This window comes from Epinephelus lanceolatus, chromosome 8 (assembly GCF_041903045.1).
Source record: "Epinephelus lanceolatus isolate andai-2023 chromosome 8, ASM4190304v1, whole genome shotgun sequence".
In the NCBI taxonomy this organism is placed as follows: domain Eukaryota; kingdom Metazoa; phylum Chordata; class Actinopteri; order Perciformes; family Serranidae; genus Epinephelus; species Epinephelus lanceolatus.
The window spans coordinates 21,885,203-21,906,711 of NC_135741.1; the positions used below are offsets into that span (position 1 = coordinate 21,885,203).

Genomic DNA, 21,509 nt, shown 5'->3' on the forward strand with positions numbered 1-21,509 from the left:
ATAATAGAATCAGGTATTTTGAGGGGTTATGAGTTTCTTTTATTCAGCAAAAAAAGTAAATTAATGCCAGAAATATAGGGGAAATTGTTGCAATCATTAATGAATACATGGAAAGAACACATAAATACCTTACAACAGAAAACCCTAATATCAGCTTTATTTGGAAAAAAAAAATCCAGAAACAAAAACCCTTAATATGTCACAGTACAAAAAACAAAAAAGAAGCCCACCCCCAAAATAACTTCCAGCCATGCACCCCAAGCTTTTACCTTCAGTTAACTAAACAGAAAAAAAACTACTACGGTTACAATTTATCATTTAACTGACGTAATATGATCATAACAGCAGGATTAAGTAAAATGATTAAAATATACTAAGAAAATTAGAGACATCAATAATAAAAAGGTATAGTACAATAATGACAATATCATTAAAGGAGGCATGGGAAGAGTTGAGTAAAAGGCAAACTTGAAATACACATCATTAACATGTCCTTACAAAGCCTTGTAGGACATACAGTACATAATGGACTTTATAGTAATAAGCCTATCATCTATCCGAAAGAATATTCAACTTATCAACTACACCACTCATGATTTGACCCACTGATTAACACAATCAAATGAATCTCTGGTACACACACAAAAAAAGGTCCTAAAAACTTAGAATATGTTTAACCTGATTGTGCCTCTAGGTAAAGTACAATGTCTTCCAGTAAAGTGAAAGTTTCTATGTCACTCTGAGTAGCTGTTAATTCCATTACCCACCTGAGCCAGCAAAACGTGGCCATCAGGGGTAACTTTGGCATGGAAACAAGGGGTTAGGTCAGTGACGCAGAAGGCCTTTCCATGCATACAGTACATAGACACATATGTTAATACACACACCCACACGAATATACACACATTCACTGCATGCAGACCTGCACTGGAGAAAACAAACCACCATACAGTTGCACACACGCACGCACGCGCACACACACACAATCTCTAAAGTACAGGTAAGTAATTCAGTATGGGAAAATATCTCATACAATCTAGTTTAGGCATACCCCTGCATAGCGCCTGAGTCAGAATATGGGCCTGAAGGAGCAAAGCCAATGACAGGGAGAAAGCATTCACAAATGTGATGTGTGGACACTACAAATGACAAAATAATACCCCCATCTAAGTCATGAATCCCTACCCCACAACTTACTTTTCTTGACCACTGCTCTCAAGGCACTACATGTAGGCGATACTGTGTAAAATCCACTTGGACATGGTCCTAATTCAAACCTATTTTTATACTTATGTCTTTTTTTCTGTCTTTCTCTTTCATGTCCCCATTGTCTTTGGCCTGGTAAGGACCTTTTCTCTCTTCTTTCCCATCATGGCACATTTCAACCCGTTTACATCTACTCAAGTTCAAATCACCCCCCCCCACCACCACCTGCCCTACAAACGTCTAGATCTGAAAGGTTTTGATAGAAGTGAGCAAAATGGCACTTAACCTAATGTATAGACCAAGGACCAGAGTGTAGAAGCTTATCAAATCATTTAAGACCTGCTTTAATTTGCTGAGGATGATAAGAAATTGAGCATCCGCAAAACTTTTCTGGGCCCTCCCCCAATTTTCTCCCCTATGTCAAATCTCATTGGAGTCTGCCCTCTCCATCTGTGCTTGATGGCAGCTCCCTCTTCTCCCAGAGCCTATAACAGAAGGCAGGTGGACTTCTTGCCACGCTTCTTGGCCTGCAGTGCTGCCCTAGTTGCCATCTCAAAGACTTCCCTCACACCATCTTTGGTTTTGGCAGAACACTCCTGGTAGCCGTAGGCACTGATGCGGTTTGCCATCTCTTTGCCATCTTCATATTTGACTGGTTCCTAGAGACACATGCCAGAGAGAAGGTTTACATTTTGACACTTATACCAACAGATGTGCACATACCAGCGATAAAAGAACCTACCTGTTTCATTTTGGCAAGCTCTCGTCTGGTGTGCTCATCGTTGCGCAGATCTTTTTTATTGCCCACCAGGATGATGGGAACATTTGGACAGAAGTGTTTCACTTCAGGTGTCCACTTTTCTGGAATATTCTCTACGGTGAGTCAAGGGAAATAATGCAGTGTTAATTTCACAGTCACAAGGTGTTTGGTACAGTGGTGTGACTGTTGCCAAGACAATACCTAAACTGTCGGGGCTGTCTACAGAGAAGCACATGAGAATAACATCAGTGTCGGGGTAGGAGAGAGGCCTCAGTCTGTCGTAGTCTTCCTGACCTGCTGTGTCCCAAAGTGCTAGCTCTACCTGAGAAACGAGAGACAGAGAGTTATATGTAAGGACAGATGCAAGAAAAAAAAGATATGTAAAGAGGGCCACCCGAGCATTTAAGTTCATTTAATCTATGTTACATGATTGGCAGATTACATTCCATATTACATTATTATCATACTTATAATAGAGAAAAAAAGACAACCCCTATGCTACTGACAATGTCTCACAATGTCCCCTATCACTATCACTTGATATATTTGTTTAAGTAAAGACAACCATGGCAAGTTGATGTTCACTGCATTGCACTTTTTAGCAATGGGAAGCCAAACTTGAACTTTAATTTTCAAAAATGATTTTAAATTAAAACAAAATTGGTAATGGCTTGTAAAGCAAAAATGATTAAGGTGATAAACCAATTAGAAAGATCTACAGCTTAGATACAGAAATATATTCAGCAACTATTTTCTAAATGAAGCAACTGTAGTAATTTTCAAAGCAAAGTTGTTGAAGTAAAAACAACAAAAAATACTGGTGAATATTTGCTATTTTTTCTAGTCATATATAAGAGTACATTTAATATGTTTGGATTTTTGCCATGGGTAAGACAAAACATGCAATGCGAAGTAGAGCTGCAGTGATTAGGTGATTAATCGTTCATTCAATTGACAGAAAATTAATTGTCAACTAAGCTGATAACTGATTAATCATTTAAATATATTTCACAAGCAAAAAAATTCCAAACATTTGATGGTTTCAAATGTGTGAATTTGCTGCCTTTCGGTGTCCTAAATTACAGTAAATTAATTCTCTTTGGGTTTTGGACTGTTGGTCAAAAAATGATGATGCAACCTCATGCTGTAAGAAATTATGATGGGCATTTTTCACCATTTTCTGATATTTTAGGAACCAAACGACTATTCCTGTGAAAATACACAGGTAAATCTTTAATGAAAGCAATTATCAACTGCTACTAGTTTAGTTTTACAATTTAAACTAAGACGACAATATTACATACCAGCTGCCACAATATTATACAAAGTTTGACAATGTGATAACTAATAAAAATCAGATTTGAACCGTCTCTATCGTACAGTTTCCTCAAGGACCCTTTGGTCTCCACGGTGCCTTGTTTACAGTTCATCATGTCTCACCTGTTTCCCATCCACTTCAATGTCTGCCACATAGTTCTCAAACACAGTGGGGACGTAGACCTCTGGGAACTGGTCCTTACTAAAGACGATGAGAAGGCAGGTCTTCCCACACGCACCATCCCCAACTATCACCAACTTCTTCCTGATAGCAGCCATCTATGTAAAGGAGTCCAAAACAAGGTTTATACATGGTTATCACAAGTCAATACTCTCCACTGATGATATAGCCAAGCACATTTTTTTTGTGCCAATAGTGTATACTGTAATGACATTCAGAATGAATAAGACTTTCAAACTATCAAACAAGGGTACAATTACTGTGCTTTCTATGCTTCATCAACAGTTCCCCTTGGCTGGCACAAAACGTCAGCAACAGCTCAGACAACGTTAGTAACGCAAGAATACCGGTGTCCTTTTATATCTTAAGAGTTTCACCAAAAAAGTCCAAATGTACGACATAAATCTAAACCAAAAAGACTCGGCTGGCGAACAGGAAGTCTGCCTCGGAGGTAAAGGGTGTAAACATATAACATTTCCGTGCTGTGTTCCCATTCCTGCTGAAAGGCTGTGCAGTGTATTCCGGGCCTGTCAAACCAGCTAACGTTAGCTAGCAAGAATGCTAACGGTGTTTCCCCGGGTTTAGATAACTGTCACTCAAAGTATTCTCTCTGAAATTATCACTACGACATTCCCCGCGCTACTGTGATACTTTTGTGGCTGAAACAAGAATCGGCATAAAGTTTAAAAGCTATCTCTGAGTAAGATTACCGCTTGATGTTTCTGTGTCCGCCTTTCTCCTCTTCCTGACCGACAGGAAAACTCCGCCCACTGCTGACGCGCATGCGCAGAAGTACGTCATTCGTCAGGCTGCGGCAACTTTACTTACAAAATAAGAAGCATGTTTTCACTCGTATTATTTAGTGCATATTAAAACAATAAAACCACATTAATCATGATAATGTTAATAATAATATAGTCATTGGCTCTTAATTAAAGGCACAAGTCTAATAATTGGACTTTTTCAATGGTCTTTTATTTACTTCTTTAAATATCAATAATGCAATACATTCAATTGTGTAATTTTGTACACACAAATGTAAAAAATATATATATACATACATATAGTTATATATACACAGTAGTTATAAATTAGTTAGAGGGAAAATATAGCCCATAAATGTTTTTAAGTTTCAAGGTTAACTGTCCATGTGGAGGGAGATCAAGATAAAAAGACAGCAGAGATATAGCATAGGCTACAGGTATTTACATTATATATTACACAAGTACACATACAGTAAATGAAAGTCCTATTTCACAATTGTGTCTATTTCACCCAAGATTTCTCTTTGCTTATTTGGGTTTGTGTTGCATCCCAAGCATGAATCAGAGTTATCATACATTAAGAGCTCTGCATGGTGCACACATACACCGCTCACTCCTGCCTGAGAAGCAGGGCACAGAGACACTTCAGGCTGCAGTCTGTCTGAGCTGTCTCAGCTCTCTTGCTGAGACTCTTAAAAAGCATCACCATGATTCAGGAGGGGAGATCGCCTCTTCAAGCCCTCCTTAAGGTAAGCATGGCTTCACTCTCCTCATCCTCCTCCCGCTCAGAGTTTATAAGAGGGCACGCTCATTGAGTTTGCGCTGTTCATGGATTCCACAGTTACAGCACTGCTGCTTCCATTTGTTTCTAGGGCCACTGGAGGTAAAGTTGCTCTGATTGGCTGCCTGGCTCAGCCAGTCTCGGGACTATTTCCTGACGGTGGTGGTGCTGTTGCTGCGCTGGTAGAACAGCACATAGGCTTGATTGGTCTGAAGCTGGTTCTCTGAGACTGGAGTCACACTGTAGGTGGGCAGATGAAGAGAAATCATGGGAAACAGCTCCAGGAATACATAGTAGGTGTCTCAGTGCACACCATGGGGTTTTGTGCAGACAGTGCAGCTTGCAGGGCATTGCATATTAAAACAAAATGATTTGGGTGCAGGGCAAGTCTCACCTGGAGTCATTGTAGAAGCACCAGCCATTTTCATCTAAGCAGCAGGCTGTGTAGTGACCCATGTTCACCGTCCCAGCGTGGTTACATATTGCATATAAATCATACAGAACTGGGCCTGTGGGGACACACAGACATATAATGACTTACTTAGGTTGTGTCAGTTTTCCAGGTTTGCATATTATGGAATAATCGACATGTTGTAAGAAATCATTTTCATCTGTCACATTCAAATATCTGATTAAAAAATAGCACATGAGCTGTGGATGAGCTGGTAATTATAGGCCAATATGTCATTACTTTCCATTACATTGTGTTTTAAGTGATCGATTGTTAAACTGTAACAAACATGGTGGCCTTCAGCTTCTATGTAAAATGAGATAATGCACAGATGGTGACAAGGACAAACTTAAAGAAAGGTCTTGTTGTGTTACCACAGTCGACAGGCCCGTAGCGTCCAAGGTCCAGGTTGGTGAGTGGGAAGGACACATAAACTGTGCTTTTACTGATCGACCATCGTGACGTCGTGAAACGGTTCAAATCTGATCCAGACTGTTAAGCATCATCACAACGTCTCGCACAAAAACATCAGTGAGATTAATATTCTAAGTAAGAGCTGTTGCCAAGGATACGGATCACAATAACCTGGGGAAACCTCTGGATGGAAAGCCGCTTGGTGCACTCTGTATGCCTGTTACACCTCTCACACATCTGAAACACACACAAACACACACACCTCAACATTTGCAGACACAACATCTGTTGTAGGCAGTGTGAATAGTTAATGGAAATAGCTGGAATATTGAGGAAAGTGTTACCAGTTTTACTTGTTATTTGCCTTTGTGTCCATTGTTTCAAACTTGACAACATAAACACTCTAAATGGATACGGTTGTATTTCCTGTTGGACTGCTTTGTGGTGTATGTGAATGACATCAGCTAACAGAAAGCACTGTTAGGGAGTAGTGAACTACATGTAATTAAAGTAGTCGTTTAACTACATTTTGCAGTAGTTTGCTTATAGTTCAACTACATTAATATTTGCATAGTGATTCCGATAGTTAAATTACTTTGCCATTTTTGTATATTTAACCACTGAATCTACAAACAAACAAATCTGGGCCATAAAAGGAAAGACTTTTTGTTTTTAACTGCAATTGAACCCTCTTTGTCCACAGTTGCTCGCAAATACTGATTATTGCTATTTATTAATAAACGTGAGAAGTTGTTGAGGCTATTTTAGAAGTTACCTAACTAACTGAATAATCCTGCCTGCTTGGTGCAATACCTCCACCTAGTTTCTAGCTGATGGTCATTGTGTACGAAACGAAAGCTAAACACTTGCATTTTCCATGTATAGAGGGGTATTTTATTTTTAGGATGATGTATGACTCATAAACAAGTGGGCACTTTTTGCAATGAACTCAACTACGTGGTATTTTATGCTGGCATGCTACTCTTTTGCATTTTGTTATACTTTTCTAATAATAATCATATGTGCATTGTCAATTTGATGATTTATTTTTACTTATTTACTTATTTATTTATTAACAATGTAGACAATTTTTTCGAAGTATCTTAAGTTAATCAAACCAGACTTCTCCTGAGGGTCGCTTTACAGCACGTCAGCTTCTTCCAGTTTAAAGGTACTGATAGCTTGCAAAGCTATGCATTCAAAATTGCTTCCCCAGCACTGGCAGTAAGTAAACATGGACCCAAGCTGTTGCTAAGCGAGGCAACTCCACTGAAACGGTCAATTAAAATTTTATTGATTCATATATCAACAACTGTAATATAGTTTTTGGCTGTACTCACTTATCCTGATCTCCATCTATCTCAGTGGTACTTTCACTCTTAAGGAAGCACTAAAGAATGGTAGTGAGTGAGTTGTTGATTAAATTAAATGTATGATCTAGTCATAACACGTGTTTATGTAAATTCTCAGAGCTTCATTCACATCCTGTGGTCTCCATAAATATATCGGACAGGTCCAATTTTCTGTAACAGTTTGAAATCAAATACAAAATGATTTATGTGATTATATGTCTACAAGACTCAATTGAAAAAAGCCCATCTGATTTACAGCGACAAATAACCTTTTATTTATTCTATTTTTTATAGTTGATTTTTGATAGTGAGTTTCAACATTTACGTTTCTCTTAATTGCTGTTATTTTTGTTTGTTTGTTTTTTTCACATAGTATGATGTTTATGATGTTTTCTATCTGATTTAAACGTTTTGTATCAATGCTGTATGAGCCTTTTAGCCTCCTTCCTGCACATATCGATCACATATTACACATAGCTATGTTACCATGTGTCTTTACTATGACGTTTGAATTGTGGGAACAAATAAAAAAAAAAGTTAAATTAATAAAAGTATAAGAAGTATAGTTTAGAGATAAATAAAGATTCAGTTTGGACTAAACCATTCCCAGCTCACAGTGTCCATCTCATTGACCTTTGACCCCAAAGTTAGAGACACATTCATTGGTTTGCACTTACTGGTGAGTTCTCCTTGTCCAGTTTCTCCTCCTGAGAGAAGAGGTCCAGGCACTCCCTCAGCGTGACCTCCCCACCAGAGCTCCTCTTAGGGATGGGCAGCGACAGATCACAGAACACATCGAACGTGTTGGAGTAGTGGGAGCACACCGAGCAGTGCAGCGAGCTCCTCAGTTGGCCTGAGAACAAGTCTGTGAAACGGGCAGAGGGGATTATCAGCAGGTTGCCTTTGCTGAATTTATAATGTAGGTGGGTCTGACTGATCACCATGACTGATGACTGGGTGGCTCTCCTCACCTACTATTCTGCTGTCATCTCTCTCCAAGTGCTTCTTCCACATGGCTGCTGCTTCTTCTGAAAGCCTAATGGAGGAGAGGAGATGAGGAAAAGAAAGTTGTGGTCACATCAAGGACATCAAAGTTTCAAGGATTGATTTTCCACACAAGCATACACACCTAAATCGGGCATATTTTTGCTCAGGCTCCTTCGCCGGTCGTCGGACGTAGGGTCTGCGGTTGATTTCTGTGTGCAGCTTGTCCAGTAGGAACCTGAGGAACTCCTGTGCATCCTGTTGACTGGATTAAACAGAGACAGAGCCTTCTTCATGTCACTGATATAGGCAACTTTTTCTACATGAGGCTCATGTAACCAATCTATATGCGTCATGGCAAAGTAGAAAGTGATTTGAAATAGTTTACAGCTCGTCTCGTGTCCTTGAAACAGTGTGCTGCTGATACAGAGGTTGATATTGTATTGCAATGCATTCAAGTTTCATGGAAAGATGCAGCTAACCTTGAGAGGAAGAAAAACATCGTCTATATTCTCACCTGTATCCACTGAAGTAAGGCACAGCTTCTTTGAAAATATTGTAAAACTGTCGTGGGTTTACAACTGTGTCCCCTTCATTTACATCCCAAAGGCCTGACAGCACCTGGGAGAAAGCTGGCACGGGAAGACAAGGAGCGATCAGCTAAGATGATAACATAATACAAAGATGAGGGAACAGTGAGGGAGAGAGGAACGTACCTTCCATAAGCTTAGCCTCTTCTTTGGAGAACCTCTCATTCCTGTAGGACTTGAGGAGGCTGTAGTCGCGTAGGCCACGTGTGTGAGACAAACATTGGACAACTGCGTTCAGGAAACACTGAGGTGGCGACACAGGGGAAAGTGAGCATGTTTATGGGAAACAATATGACAGTTATTCTTGAAGTGTTTCTGTAAAGGGCTTTGCTTAATGGTCCAATGTGTAAGATTTGGCTGGATTTAGTGGCAAGTAGTGGTGAGGACTGCAGAATGCAACCAGCTGAAACTTCTCCCAGTTAGAATTCCTTCAGTGTTCATTGTTTAGGAGGTTTTTACCAGGAGCTGAATTATCCACAGAGGTCTCCTCCTCTCCAAAACAAATGGACCAGGCGATTAGAACTGCTAAAAACACTGAATAAAGCAGTTTCACATTAAAATCAGTGTTTCTTCTTCAGTGTTTGGCACATGGCAGACAGACGGGCAGCCCAGCACCTGCTAATATTTGCTCACGTTTTTTGTAATCCAGACGTTCAGGAGGTTTTTACAGTGAGCCAAATTATCCACAGATGTCTCTTCCACACCAAAACAAATGCATACAGTGATTTAATTCTGTAAAAAATGCAGCTTAACATTACAAATTGGTTTCTCCAATGCTATTTGGCATGTCGGAGATAGGCCACTAGCCTAGCACCTGCTAATATTTGCTCACCATTTTTCCCTGGTAACTTAAGATCCAGACATTCAGAAGGTTTTTACCAGGAGCAGAATTATAAGAAGAGGTCTTTTCCCCTCCGAAACAAACAGACCCGGTGATTTAAACCGGTAAAAACACAGAATAAAGCAGTTTTACATTAAAGTCAGTGTTTCTCCTTTGCTGTTTGGCATGTTGGAGACAAATCGGGTGATTTAAGCCAGTAAAAAGCAGTTTGAATCAGTTGAATAAAGCAGTTTCACGTTAAAAAATAGGTGTTTTCCCAAAGTTCTTATCTATGATTGCCAATGCATAACCGCAAATGGACCTATCTAGAGCCAGTATTTGGTTTGTCTGTATAGCGATCTCCGTAGATGAGGACCCGCTGGCTTTGTGGATAGAAACGGCTCATTTTAAGGTGACAAAAAAATCTTATTTTCAGGCAATTATACACTAAATAAACCATGTGTTTCATTTCTGCCAATACATCCCCCTTCATCCGACACACTGGACCTTTAAAGCACATCCTGCATTATTAAACACTTACTGTGTTTCCTATGTTTCTAAGGCCAACCCTTCCACTTCCTATGGTGAGCTGCTCTTTCTGGAGAATAAAGACAACACATCAAGCTATGAACAAAACTTACTGACAGGTTACATGTGCGAGAGTACAGCTGACATGTGGCTCACTGCGTGTGCACCCTACTATTTGACCCCTGGCTGCGTCTGTACGACATGTTACTGTCTGTGTGCCCTGACCCCGCCGTGTCAGTGTGTGTACAGAGTTGGTGGGACAGATTTAGCCTTCTTATCCCATTAGCATAACAGGAGAGGCTAAAAGGATGTCAGCCTGAAGTAGTCATCCTATTAGAGACCAAGGAGTGCTGACAGGTGCTTAAACACGTGTGTGTTGGTGTGTGTACTCTATATTAATTCCTTTACACAATCTTTTAATCTATGTTTATGTTTGTCTTAAGAGTGTCCAATAAATTTGACATTAAGAGTTAAGTTTCAAGGCAGCAATGCTATGTTTTGCGCACCTCGTTGTCTGCGACCAGAAGCAGGCCCATTAGGGAGGTGTAGAGGACAGACTGGGAGATGTCAGCCGTCTCTCTCTGAAGGCCGTTCTGAGAGACAAGGGTTCGACACAGGGCCTCACAAGAGCGCTCAACGTTGACGCCGCTGGCTCCGGGCATCCTACTTTACTGGTACACCTCAGAAGTGTCTACCACTTCAGATGGAAGGGCTTTCCAAGGTGGGCAGACTGCACCACTTCAGTTCCTCTACATGCAGTGTCAAAGTTGAGCTGAACGTGATGGTAGGTCACAAGCAGCCTGACAGAGAGAGACAGTCCTCTGTTTTCCAGGCAAATGTGGAGAGATGTCATTCACAGCTGGGAGGAAAAGAACAGGATTGATTTGTGAATGAGCTTCCCTTTAAAGTAAATCCCTAATGAATAGATGGGGTTGATCCACCTTGGCTTGCAATTCGCTCTTGTAATTAAAGCACTGAGGACGGATCGGAAAGTCAAGGTCTGACAGAGACCTCACTGAATCCAGATATTAATATATCACCTTGAGGGCACATATTCACAAAAACAAATGACTGCAGGAGATCTCACCTCAAGTGTTCACTCATTTAAGACTCACGTATTAACTTCTGAAACAGAACATGCAAAATCTCACAACCAAACTATGTTCTAAGATGTTATCAAAGCCAAATCTACACTATTGTTGCTGTGATGTGCAGGTAAAGAGTAAAATCCTGCAAACAAAGTTAGTTTGCAAATAATTACAGACAAATATTACAGCATAAACGAATAAACAAAGCGGTTCGGACTCACCTGATCACTTGGTCACTCTATCTGTGGACAAACTGTCCCAACCAAACTGTTCCCATCACCTGCTGAGCTGTTAAAAATGCATAAGGGGACGTCTACTGTTTCACTGTGTGTCTGTAGGCTAGCACTGAAAGTCTACCTCTCTCCTCTGCCCTGTCACCGGTGTCAGAGAGAGGGAGAGGGAGAGATAGAGAGAGAAAGGGGGGAGAGAGAGAGAGGGAGGGAGGATAATTATCACTAATCCTACCTTTCTAGAACTTGTTGGCTATACTTAGACGTGTCTTTGTGTTCTTTGAGTACATGAGTGCCTCAAAATAAAGTTTTAAGTGTCAGTTTATTTAAAAAAAACAAAACAATGAAAACATTTTACAGTGGAAATTCACATTCAGTAATACTGTTCCCAAGCTGTACAGTACACATCGCCACAATCACACCATCCATCAGCAAATGCAGGAAAAGACAAAATCCGTGTGGGGAATTCTACGCACAATCATATTTCATAAAAAGTCCATGTTTATTCTCTCCACTGTCAATGTACAGATCTATAGGCTCTCCCCGGGGCCTCCTGATCATCAGTCTGACAGTCAGCGACTGGTGTGGTCTGCCATTTCTGTGTCCGAGCTGAGGCTGAGCTCGGCTATGTGATACAGGGCGGGATCAGGGTGATGAGTAGAGAGCTGCGACTGGCTGGTCTGGGCGGTCCTGTCTCGTGACTGGACGATGGCTTGGCGCAGGCAGGTGATCCACTGCTGCTTGCTGAAGGAGTCGTTGGCCTGCAGGCTGTAAGGGTGAGCTTTGGAGCGCCCTCTGCTGCTCACACGGAAACAGTTCTTCACTGGGAGACAGAGGAGGGAAATTGAGTGGAAGCAAGGTCATAGGTTTCACTATAGCTAATGGGGTGGAGGGGAATGGCTTTTTCTCAACCTATGGGCTTAGATGTAGCCTAAATTTAACTCCTTTATCCCTCCCTTCACTGGCAAACATGGAACAACGGAAATAAACCTGAATGCATTGATCAATTATGTATACATTACTGTGGTGCTGAAACTACTTATCATTAAGTGGATCGGCAGAACAACTAAATGATCGATGTCATTTATCAAGGATGCTAAATATTTGCTGGTTAAAGAGACAGTTCACCCTCAAATCAAAAATACATATTTTTCCTCTTACCTGTGGTTCTATTTATCAGTCTAGATTGTTTTGATGTGAGTTGCCGAGTGTTGGAGATATCACCTGTAGAGATGTCTGCCTTCTCTCAAATATAATGGAACTAGATGGCACTCGGATTGTGGTGCTCAAAGTGCCCAAAAATACATTCAACAATAATGTGACTTACAAGAAATCATGACCTGGTTACTCGAGATAATCCACAGACCTTGTTGTGAGCAGTTTCATGCAGGAACTATTTTCTTTCTACCGAAGTACACCTTCCAAATGTATCAATGCGCAGAAAAGGAAGAGTGCACCTACTCATATGGACTAGAGGCTCACATTGCTGATAGTGTGAGATGTAACCATTAATGGCATCCTCTTCTGTTGAGCTCTAATGTTAGCTAGCTCAGTAAAACTCTTCAAATTCTCTGTCCCTTGTAATGGAGCCAAATTGTGTGCCGTTACCTTTGTTAAATGTTGCTGCTGTCCCCAGTTTTATATAAGAAGAGGGAAAGATCACCGGCCGCTAGGCTAATCAATTCAGTGTAAAATGCCATAGGCTTGTGCTAATAGCTTTAGCATGTTGTATTTGTTTGTTGTTTAAAAAACGTGTTTAGTAGAGGACAGTTGTTTTGTCAGTGAACCTTGTGAGTTGTAATAGAGCCAAACTGTGTGCTGTTTGTTAAATGTTGCCGTTGTCCCTGGTTTTATATGAGAAGATGAAAACATCGCTAGTTGTTAGGGTGATAAATACAATGTAAAATGCCATAGGCTTGTGCTAATAACGTTAGCATGTTGTATCTGTGGGCGTAGGGTCTACACACAACCATAAATCCCTGTTTAGTGGGGTCGATTGTGGAAGACTAGCGCAGTGATTAATTTGGCAGTTGTAGTTTGGTAGAAAGAAAATAGTTCCCACATGAAACTGCTCACAACAAGGTCTGTGGATTATCTTGAGTAACTGTGTCATGATTTCTGGAAAGAGACATTGCTGATGAGTTTTTCAATGTATTTTTTTGGCACTTGGAGCACCACAAGCTGAACACCATTTAGTTCCATTGTATTTGAGAGAAGGCAGACATGTATACAGCCAAAAACTCCACCACACTCAGCAACTCACACCAAAACAATCTAGACTGATAAACAGCACTACAGGTAAGAGGAAAAATATGTATTTTTGATTTGGGGGTGAACTGTCCCTTTAAAGCTTCTAAACTTGCTGTTTGTCCTCTCTCTTACATCACTATAAACTGAATATTTATTATTATCATCATCTGTACCTTGTTAATGTGAACGTCTCACGCATTTTCACTATTCTTTGTAATTTAATCTATCAATATTTATAGACTGTAATTAAAATAGATATTCTAGGCGGTATGTATGTTACCTTTATCATTTCCTCCAGTGAAGGCTCCCCTGAAGGTGCCCCCTCCAGCAGGCTCCCCATCTGGGATTTCCTCCAGGTTTATTGAGGCATTGGGCAGAGGCTGTCTGTACACATTGAACACCTGACCTCCCTCTCTGTCCTCCCCTGGCCTGGTCAGCACCAGAGCCAGCTCAAACAGGAATACATGCAGGCGCTGACAGAAGAGACACACACACAGTGAGAGATAAGGCTTCACAAGAATATTTACCACAATATTTAAACAGACATTAAGGTGATTTAAGATATAAAACAATCTATTATTCAGGTATTACAGTGACATTTTTCTTAGGGATTCAACACCAGAGTAGAATACAAAGTGCTCTTTCAAAATAGAGGGTAATATAGGGCTCATATAAAGAGCCTAAGGTCCAAATCTACACTGGGGCAGAGGAGAACAAAGACCTTTTTCAGACAAGATACAAACAAATCAAAAACCTCAGGGGAACCAAAGCTCAATCAAATGAAGCCGCTACCTGGCCCTTATTGTTCTTGAGCTCCCCGTGGCAGTAGAGGAAGCGGGACAGCTGGATCTCTGGTAGTCTCTGACTCTCTTCGAGGTATGAGAGACCCCGCCTGTAGAACTGGCACTCCGCTTCTCCTGTCTTCTTGTTCACCTCTGCCACGATGCTCTGGATCAGCTCCAACTGAACAGAGCAAAATTAGTCTTGAATGAACGTAGTGTGCCAACTCCTTCATCTGAGATCTGATGCAACTCCCATTATACATTTAAGCAAAAACTAAGTAAACAAGTGCAGTATGTTTAGTATGGCAGCATCCTGTTTCAAATGTGAGCCTTTAGTGTCCACAGCTGTCAGCATATTCTCCGTTTCTCATTCCCACAGTCTCATTTGGTTTAAAATAATTACAGAGCAGCCAAACTGGTGAGCATGCCTGTGTTATTTTCAAGTACAGAATCACTGGCTGCTGAGGTTCATGTTTGCTGCCATTTGGAGGCGCCAATGTGCAAAGTATTTTTAGCCAAATGTCTGGACTTCCCACAGTTGCAGTCTGATGGATTTCATAACAGAAAAAAAGCCTAAATGTGCAATATTTATTTGGTATTGGTTGATACCAAATAAATTGAAGCTGCATATGCAAAGAGAATTTGAGACCTTTTAGAAAACATGAAGCGAATGTGTAGGGCACCGACTCACAGCATCAGGCAGCGTGTCCTCGTCTGGGTGGTCTGGAGGAGTGCACTTCTGTATCTCTTTCAACAACAGGGGGTACTTGACTAAACGGCTTCGAGGGAGATCCAGGAAGTTCCACAGGTCCAGTTTCCTGCTGAATGAAGACTCCTGACACAAGCGCAGGAAGTGCTCCACTCTTTTCTCATGCTTTTTCTGGTCCAGCAGGGCTTTGGCCCCGACCTGGTTACAGCAGTATGTAACATAGGCCTCCAGGCAAGGGAACTGCGGGGAGGAGGAGGAGGAGGAGGAGGAGGAGGAGGAGGAGGAGCAAAGGAGCCATTTGTATGTGGTTAAAAGCAGAGACATGCACAGACTGAACTCTGTGACTCTGGTTTAGAGAGGAACATAATTGAGTAAATGCAGGAACTAGAGAGAATGAAGGTGGGTTGTGCCCTTTTTCTCTTCTCTCTCAGTCCTTGGTTTCCATGGCAATACTCACCCAGTTCATCAGAGTAGGCCCCACCTCTCCGACTGTCTTCTCTGATCCTCGCAGCCGCTCGAGACGACTCAGGAGATCTGGTACGAAATAAAGAGAGAACACTCAAATGGATGAATTCTTATGATTTTTGCAGATTAAATGGCAGATGAATGTCACACTGAACTCATTCAGCCGCCATTACTTGACAAGAAAGCGTCATCAGCACACTCACTTAGTTATGTCATGCAACCAGGAGTGCATGAATGAGCGCTCTTGTTGAGTGGCTTTACATACTTGCTTTAAGGGCTGGACCACACAGCTAAATTCAATGTAACAGCATACATAATATAAATATTAGAAATGTACCAATACCACTTTTTCCATCCTGATACCGATTCCGATCCCTGAACCTTAGGTATCTGCCGATATCGAGTACCGATCCGATACCAGTGCGTAAAGTAAAAATGGATGGGATATGAATTGTTGTATGTCTCAACTCCTAAAAATAAATACATAATAGTAGAATGAATGCCATAAAACTTTTTTTTATTATTATTATCCAGTGTTGACACAGATCAAGACACAGGTTAAAGTGCAGCCAAACAATTTGGTAAAAAAGACATTTTAAAGGCTACAGTAGAATGCTTTTTAAACTCCGCTTCGTTTCCATTTCATTTGCCTGTAGTGTGCATATGCGTAATGACGTGAGGCATTACGTGGTATCGGATTGGTCATAGGCTGTACTCACTGATACCCGATAGCGCATTTTAGGCAGTATCTGAGGCATTTCCGATATTGGTATTGGTATTGGTACAACTTTAATAAATATACCACCATATGGAAAATATCTGCCAGATCTATTGTAATAACTAATTGTTTCATTTAATTGTTGTTCAAAGCAAGAAATAATTCACTTCCGGGTAACATACAAAAAATGTTTTGTGACAGGGAGGGGGGTTATAACTTCAGAGGAAAACAAACTGTGTTTGTACAACTAAAAAAAGTCTGTGTATTTCAGTGTGTGGGGTGGATTTGTGGAACAAGTTGGCAGATGAGCTTAAAGAAAGTACAAATGTAAACCATTTTAAAAAATTGTACAAAAAACAAACTCTTGACAGGTACTGGGAAGAGCAAAAGCTGTTTTAGGGAAATTTGTATTTATTTAGTATCACCAGGTGTACTGTAAATAATTTAGGAATGTAATATAATTATAAAATTGGGTTGTAAAAATGGGTTAGCTGTTGTATGTAACTATATATACATGTAAGAAATTGTGCAAATAAATTAAGTTAATAGAGGAAATACATGTAAAAAATTGGTGCAAAGACTTCAAGTTGATAGAAGAAAAGTGAAAGAGGGGTAGGAACATAAAACTTCTACCTACTCCTTTTCGAACATTTCTTTTTTTGTTTTTTGCATCACAACATTGTTTTAACCTTTGGTTCAAAATAAAGTCATTCATTCATTCATTCATTCATTGATAATTAATATTTCTTTTTGGGGTCTCAAAGAGTATGTTATCTGCTCCATCTGGTAAATTTCCCCTACCTTCTCAGTCCACATGTTATATGTCAGGGGGTCAGGTGTTAACAAATGAGGGTTCTTAATCATATGATACAGGCTTACACTGAAGTAAAAACCTTCTGGGGAAAATGTTACACAATTCCTTGGAAAGATAATTGACTGTATTGCTCATAGTGATCCAGCAATGTGCCTTTGGAATTACACGTTCATTGGAGGGATGCAGATCAGCTGAGAGAGGGTCTGTGGCTTTAAATATTCCACGAGATGATCATCATGAAGGGAGCTGCATCTCATTTTTCTTGAGTTTATAATGGGGAACAACAACGGTGGAAGGTCTTAATGGACACTGTTCATAAAATACCTAACTTCCCCATGAGCTCGAGGTGTACTCGCGAAGCAACACGAACGCTCCATGTTTCTTTAATTATCATTCTATAAGATAAATGGCTTGAGCTACACTTCATTTTATTTAGTTTATTGGCTAGACCCTCATCTCAAAATCAATATTAGTTAAAAAACAAACTTGAAATCATTTATTTGGACAAAACAGTGTAAAACAATGAAAGTCAACAAGTGATTATATTCAATCTTCCCTCAGCCCTACTTCTCTTATGTATGATTATGAAATAAGGGGGTTGATAATAGGCAGGTGAAAACAGAGATGGTTCACCTTGATGCAGAGGAATGAGGGAGTCCAGTGTGCCGAAGATCTGTCCGAGCTCGCTCTCTGTCATGATGGTCAACTTCAGCATGGGCTCATAGTACACCTGATAGCACACAGAGACCACAAGGCCAAGGTAAGTGAAAGAATAAATGCAGCGCAGACAGAAATATGAGAAACATGCATCAGCAGAATTTGTTCTGATGTAAATTAGTACACACAAAGCACCTTTTTGACCAGACTGAGATCTTCGATGAGTTGTCTCTCCCCCTGAGTCAGCTCATAGATAACCTGCAGAAGAGTCAGGAACAGTCAAACCACTGGACACCAACATGTGGAGGCAGCTCGCACATATGCAAACACACACTTGCACACAATGTGAAACGCACACAGTTGGACAGCATGAGCTGTCACAGCTGATTGTTCAATAGAGGAAGTTGAGCCTCGAGTGCCAGCTCACATCCTCTTTCGTAATACCCATGTAGAGCTGCTTCACAGACTGAAGAGCAGGCACTAGTCATCCCTCCCACAATGCAACCGCAGCTTGACCCATATATCCCCTAACAAAAAAAACTCCATTGCATTATATAAAGTCTCTGAATCAAACTTTAGCACCCCTCACACCTCTTGTCGCTTGATCTCTTTGGCAGTGAGGTCATGACTCTCCACGGTGTCGCTCCAGCATTGGCTGTTGCGCCGGCGTGGATATGAGGAGGCCTTGGAGCGAGGGCGCAGGGGGGCCGGGGGCAAAGGTCGAGCCTCAGTTCGAAAACTTATAGACCGCTGTAAAAAGAAAAGAGTAGCCGAACGTCATTAGCATTTTTTTTATAACAACACGTATACAGCAGTGGACGAAGTCTTCAGATCCTTAACTTAAGTGAAAGTAGTCATATCACAGTGTGAAAATACTCCACTACAAGTATTTTTGCATTCAAAACCTAACTTAAGTAAAAATATGTTAGCATTATCATCAAATTCACTTAAAGTATCAAAAGTGAAATTACAAATTTTGCAGTAAAACGTTCCTTGTTAGTGTTTTACTTCTTTATCTGATGTTTTTGGATGAATATCACCACTGTATCAATGTGTATGTTGCATTCCACCACTCAAGGTTGTGCTCATTTTAACTCTTTTATATACTATTGGCTAGTTTAATCTACAGCAATGCATCATACTGTATAAGATCATCATATGTTTGTAGTGTGGCTGTCCTGTGAGAATCATGTATCTCTAAAAAGTCAACTTTCATGGTGTCACAACAGTTTTCAGCTTTGTGACGATGCATTTTCCAGCTGATCCAAAGGAACACTTCAGTCTATCTGAAAACTTTTACATCAACACGTCTGGAGATACATGGTTTTCACTGGGCAGGAGGGGGATGAAAAATTGTAATCTGAAAAGTAACTTGTCAGACAAATGTAGTGCAGTAAAAAGTTTAATATTTCCCTCTGAGATGTTGTGGAGTAGATGATGCATAAAAGGGAAATATTCAAGTACTTCAGTAAATACAAAGTATGTGAGTGTGACTGTGCATCGTTACCGAAATGGACTGTCCAATGCGCTTCAGAGCAGGAGTCTTCACCGGGGTTATGACACCTGTAAGGCTATTGGACTTCACCACAGGTTTGACCCTTTTGTTACTGGGCTCCTACAATGAAATCAAAAAATTAAAAACCAAGCTTTGATACGTGTGGGTAAAAAAAGTCAACAAGGTGATCAGGGTGGGTCACTCATGAGCTCTCACTGGCTGTGCTTTAGAAGACCTTAAAACACAACTGAACGCATGTCTCGCACCTGCAAAGGAGGAACCCCTCACCTCTGAATCCCTCATGTGGTCAGACATCATCTCCCCCTCCTCGTCTTCTTCTTCATCCTGATGAAACATAACAAGTGACACTAGAGAGTGAGCTAGAAGTGTGATGAGAGAGACATGAGAGAGAGTGCAGGAAAGGCAGAGAGATGTCGAGAGGGGTGAGATGTTGCATGGTGCAGATCTCTCATTTCCTGTGTGACTCTTTCAAAGAGGAAGAAGGCTGAAACTGTGCTTCTGTAGTAAAATACAAGATGTCTGCCCGTTTTTTTTTTCCACTAACCACATCAGCTGTATGTTCAGTGTAGTATCAGAGTGAGATGTGTTTAAATACCGGCAGCAAAATGTATTTATTAAAAGACACGTGACACAGATGACAGCAAAACTATGAAAAGTGGAACATCACACAGCTGAAATCAGACAAGATGTCATAGTAACATTTAGAGCTCTGTGCAGTCAGAGAGCTTCTGTAGCCGCACAGCTGAACAACACTCTGTTCACATCTCTCTGCACTCAGCATTGTGGTCACATAGGTAAGGTTGACTAACTTCCGCTAGTTACAGAGAGACACCGACAAGAGAGAGACGTGAAGATGGAAAAGAGGCAGAGTTCTAATGGTGCATGTCAGACATCACACTCACCTCTATGATCCTGATCACAGGCTCAGGAGCCGGGTCTTGTTTTCTCTTCTTCTAAAAAGCAGATAATTATGTGAAAGTGAGTTTGTTGGGTTTTATGAGAGTGTCCTTGTAAGCTTCAGAAGGAGGTCAAAGACATAAGGTGGATGTGGGACTTACTCCGGCATGGTCACAGGGGATGGAGGGTGTCTCTCCTTGTGTCGCAGACCTAATACAGGCAAAAACCAAACATCTGTACACATATTTATGGCATTTCACGTGAGGTAAATTCAAATAACACACGTTAAACACCTTTAACAGCTGAATGGATTCTATCAGTTTGGGCCTATGTGAGTACTTTGGCAGATTTACACCTCAAGTTTGATTAATTATTGATAGAAATGTGAAGATTTTGAGCTGAGCAGCAATATCAAAGGCTTACGTTTAGTTACCATGACACCAGATGTGAACCAACTTTAAATCTCACTCATGTCTCCTACATATTTTAATATATCCTCCTGTCACTTCGATGTTAATCCCTGCCTCAGTCTGATCTCAGCATTATAATACAGTATGTGGTGCACCAACAGACAGCGCCGAACACAAAAAGGTAGACAATCATACCAGGAAGTCCTCGTTTCACCGCTCTCCTCCACTTCCATCTCGCCTTTGTCTTCAATGCATCCTCACAGAAACATTACACATTCTCAAAACGAGAAAAGGTGGAAATAATCCAAAAAAAAAATCACGCCGGTCTTTTCTCCAGTCTCAACAAAGTGCAGTTGTGCGAGCTGTTTGCAGGGGAGCTCGGAGTCAGAGTTCAGTGCACTCCTTCCTCTTCACTTTCTTCCTCATCTCGCACCCGACCACATCCTTTAGAGTTGCACATATTCATGTATCCGCTCCTCTCACAGAGGGCGCAGAACTCAGCTCGTTCACTTGTCACTCCAACCTGTTGATTGACTGATCGAAAATTTACACCGCTCTGCAGACTGAGTTACGCTAACTCAAATGCTGGAACACAAGAGGAAGTGAGGGTAAACTTATAACATAATCAGGTGCTCTATTTATCAGTATAGATAAATTTTGCAAAATCAGTTTTGGCAGATAATTTCTTGCATCTTCTGCATTAGAAGAATCTGATTAGGGTTTTTCATTATGAGTTCACAGGTAGGCGTTTAGCTGATTCAGACTGTGCTTCCCGGATGTGCTCTATATTGAAACTTCTGATGAAAGAGCCAGAAGGTCAAACAA

General features: G+C 40.8%; 3 protein-coding genes across 3 annotated transcripts; all 3 read right to left on the reverse strand.

The window, feature by feature from the left end:
- Positions 1-16: 16 nt before the first annotated feature.
- Positions 17-4,279, reverse strand: LOC117258243 (rho-related GTP-binding protein RhoA-C-like). Its single transcript, XM_033628925.2, has 5 exons — positions 4,175-4,279; positions 3,407-3,562; positions 2,168-2,288; positions 1,949-2,079; positions 17-1,865 (listed from the first exon to the last, which is right to left on the reverse strand). Exons 2-5 carry the CDS (start codon positions 3,560-3,562, stop codon positions 1,692-1,694), a joined length of 582 nt encoding a protein of 193 aa, XP_033484816.1. The 5' UTR covers positions 4,175-4,279; the 3' UTR covers positions 17-1,691.
- A 138-nt stretch (positions 4,280-4,417) lies between these two features.
- usp21 (ubiquitin specific peptidase 21) lies at positions 4,418-11,602 on the reverse strand. Its single transcript, XM_033628924.2, has 12 exons — positions 11,458-11,602; positions 10,655-11,007; positions 10,162-10,218; positions 8,927-9,044; positions 8,728-8,842; positions 8,356-8,475; positions 8,198-8,262; positions 7,904-8,091; positions 6,033-6,111; positions 5,835-5,942; positions 5,404-5,518; positions 4,418-5,249 (listed from the first exon to the last, which is right to left on the reverse strand). Exons 2-12 carry the CDS (start codon positions 10,808-10,810, stop codon positions 5,156-5,158), a joined length of 1,215 nt encoding a protein of 404 aa, XP_033484815.1. The 5' UTR covers positions 10,811-11,007; positions 11,458-11,602; the 3' UTR covers positions 4,418-5,155.
- Positions 11,603-11,769: 167 nt separating this feature from the next.
- Positions 11,770-21,065, reverse strand: arhgef3l (Rho guanine nucleotide exchange factor (GEF) 3, like). The gene is made up of 13 exons (XM_033628254.2): positions 20,880-21,065; positions 20,436-20,484; positions 20,280-20,330; positions 19,645-19,701; positions 19,369-19,476; positions 18,453-18,611; positions 18,057-18,119; positions 17,838-17,934; positions 15,665-15,741; positions 15,190-15,447; positions 14,509-14,679; positions 13,997-14,189; positions 11,770-12,289 (listed from the first exon to the last, which is right to left on the reverse strand). The coding sequence occupies exons 1-13, from the start codon at positions 20,915-20,917 to the stop codon at positions 12,039-12,041; spliced, it is 1,572 nt and encodes a 523-aa protein (XP_033484145.1). The 5' UTR covers positions 20,918-21,065; the 3' UTR covers positions 11,770-12,038.
- Between the last annotated feature and the right edge of the window lie 444 nt (positions 21,066-21,509).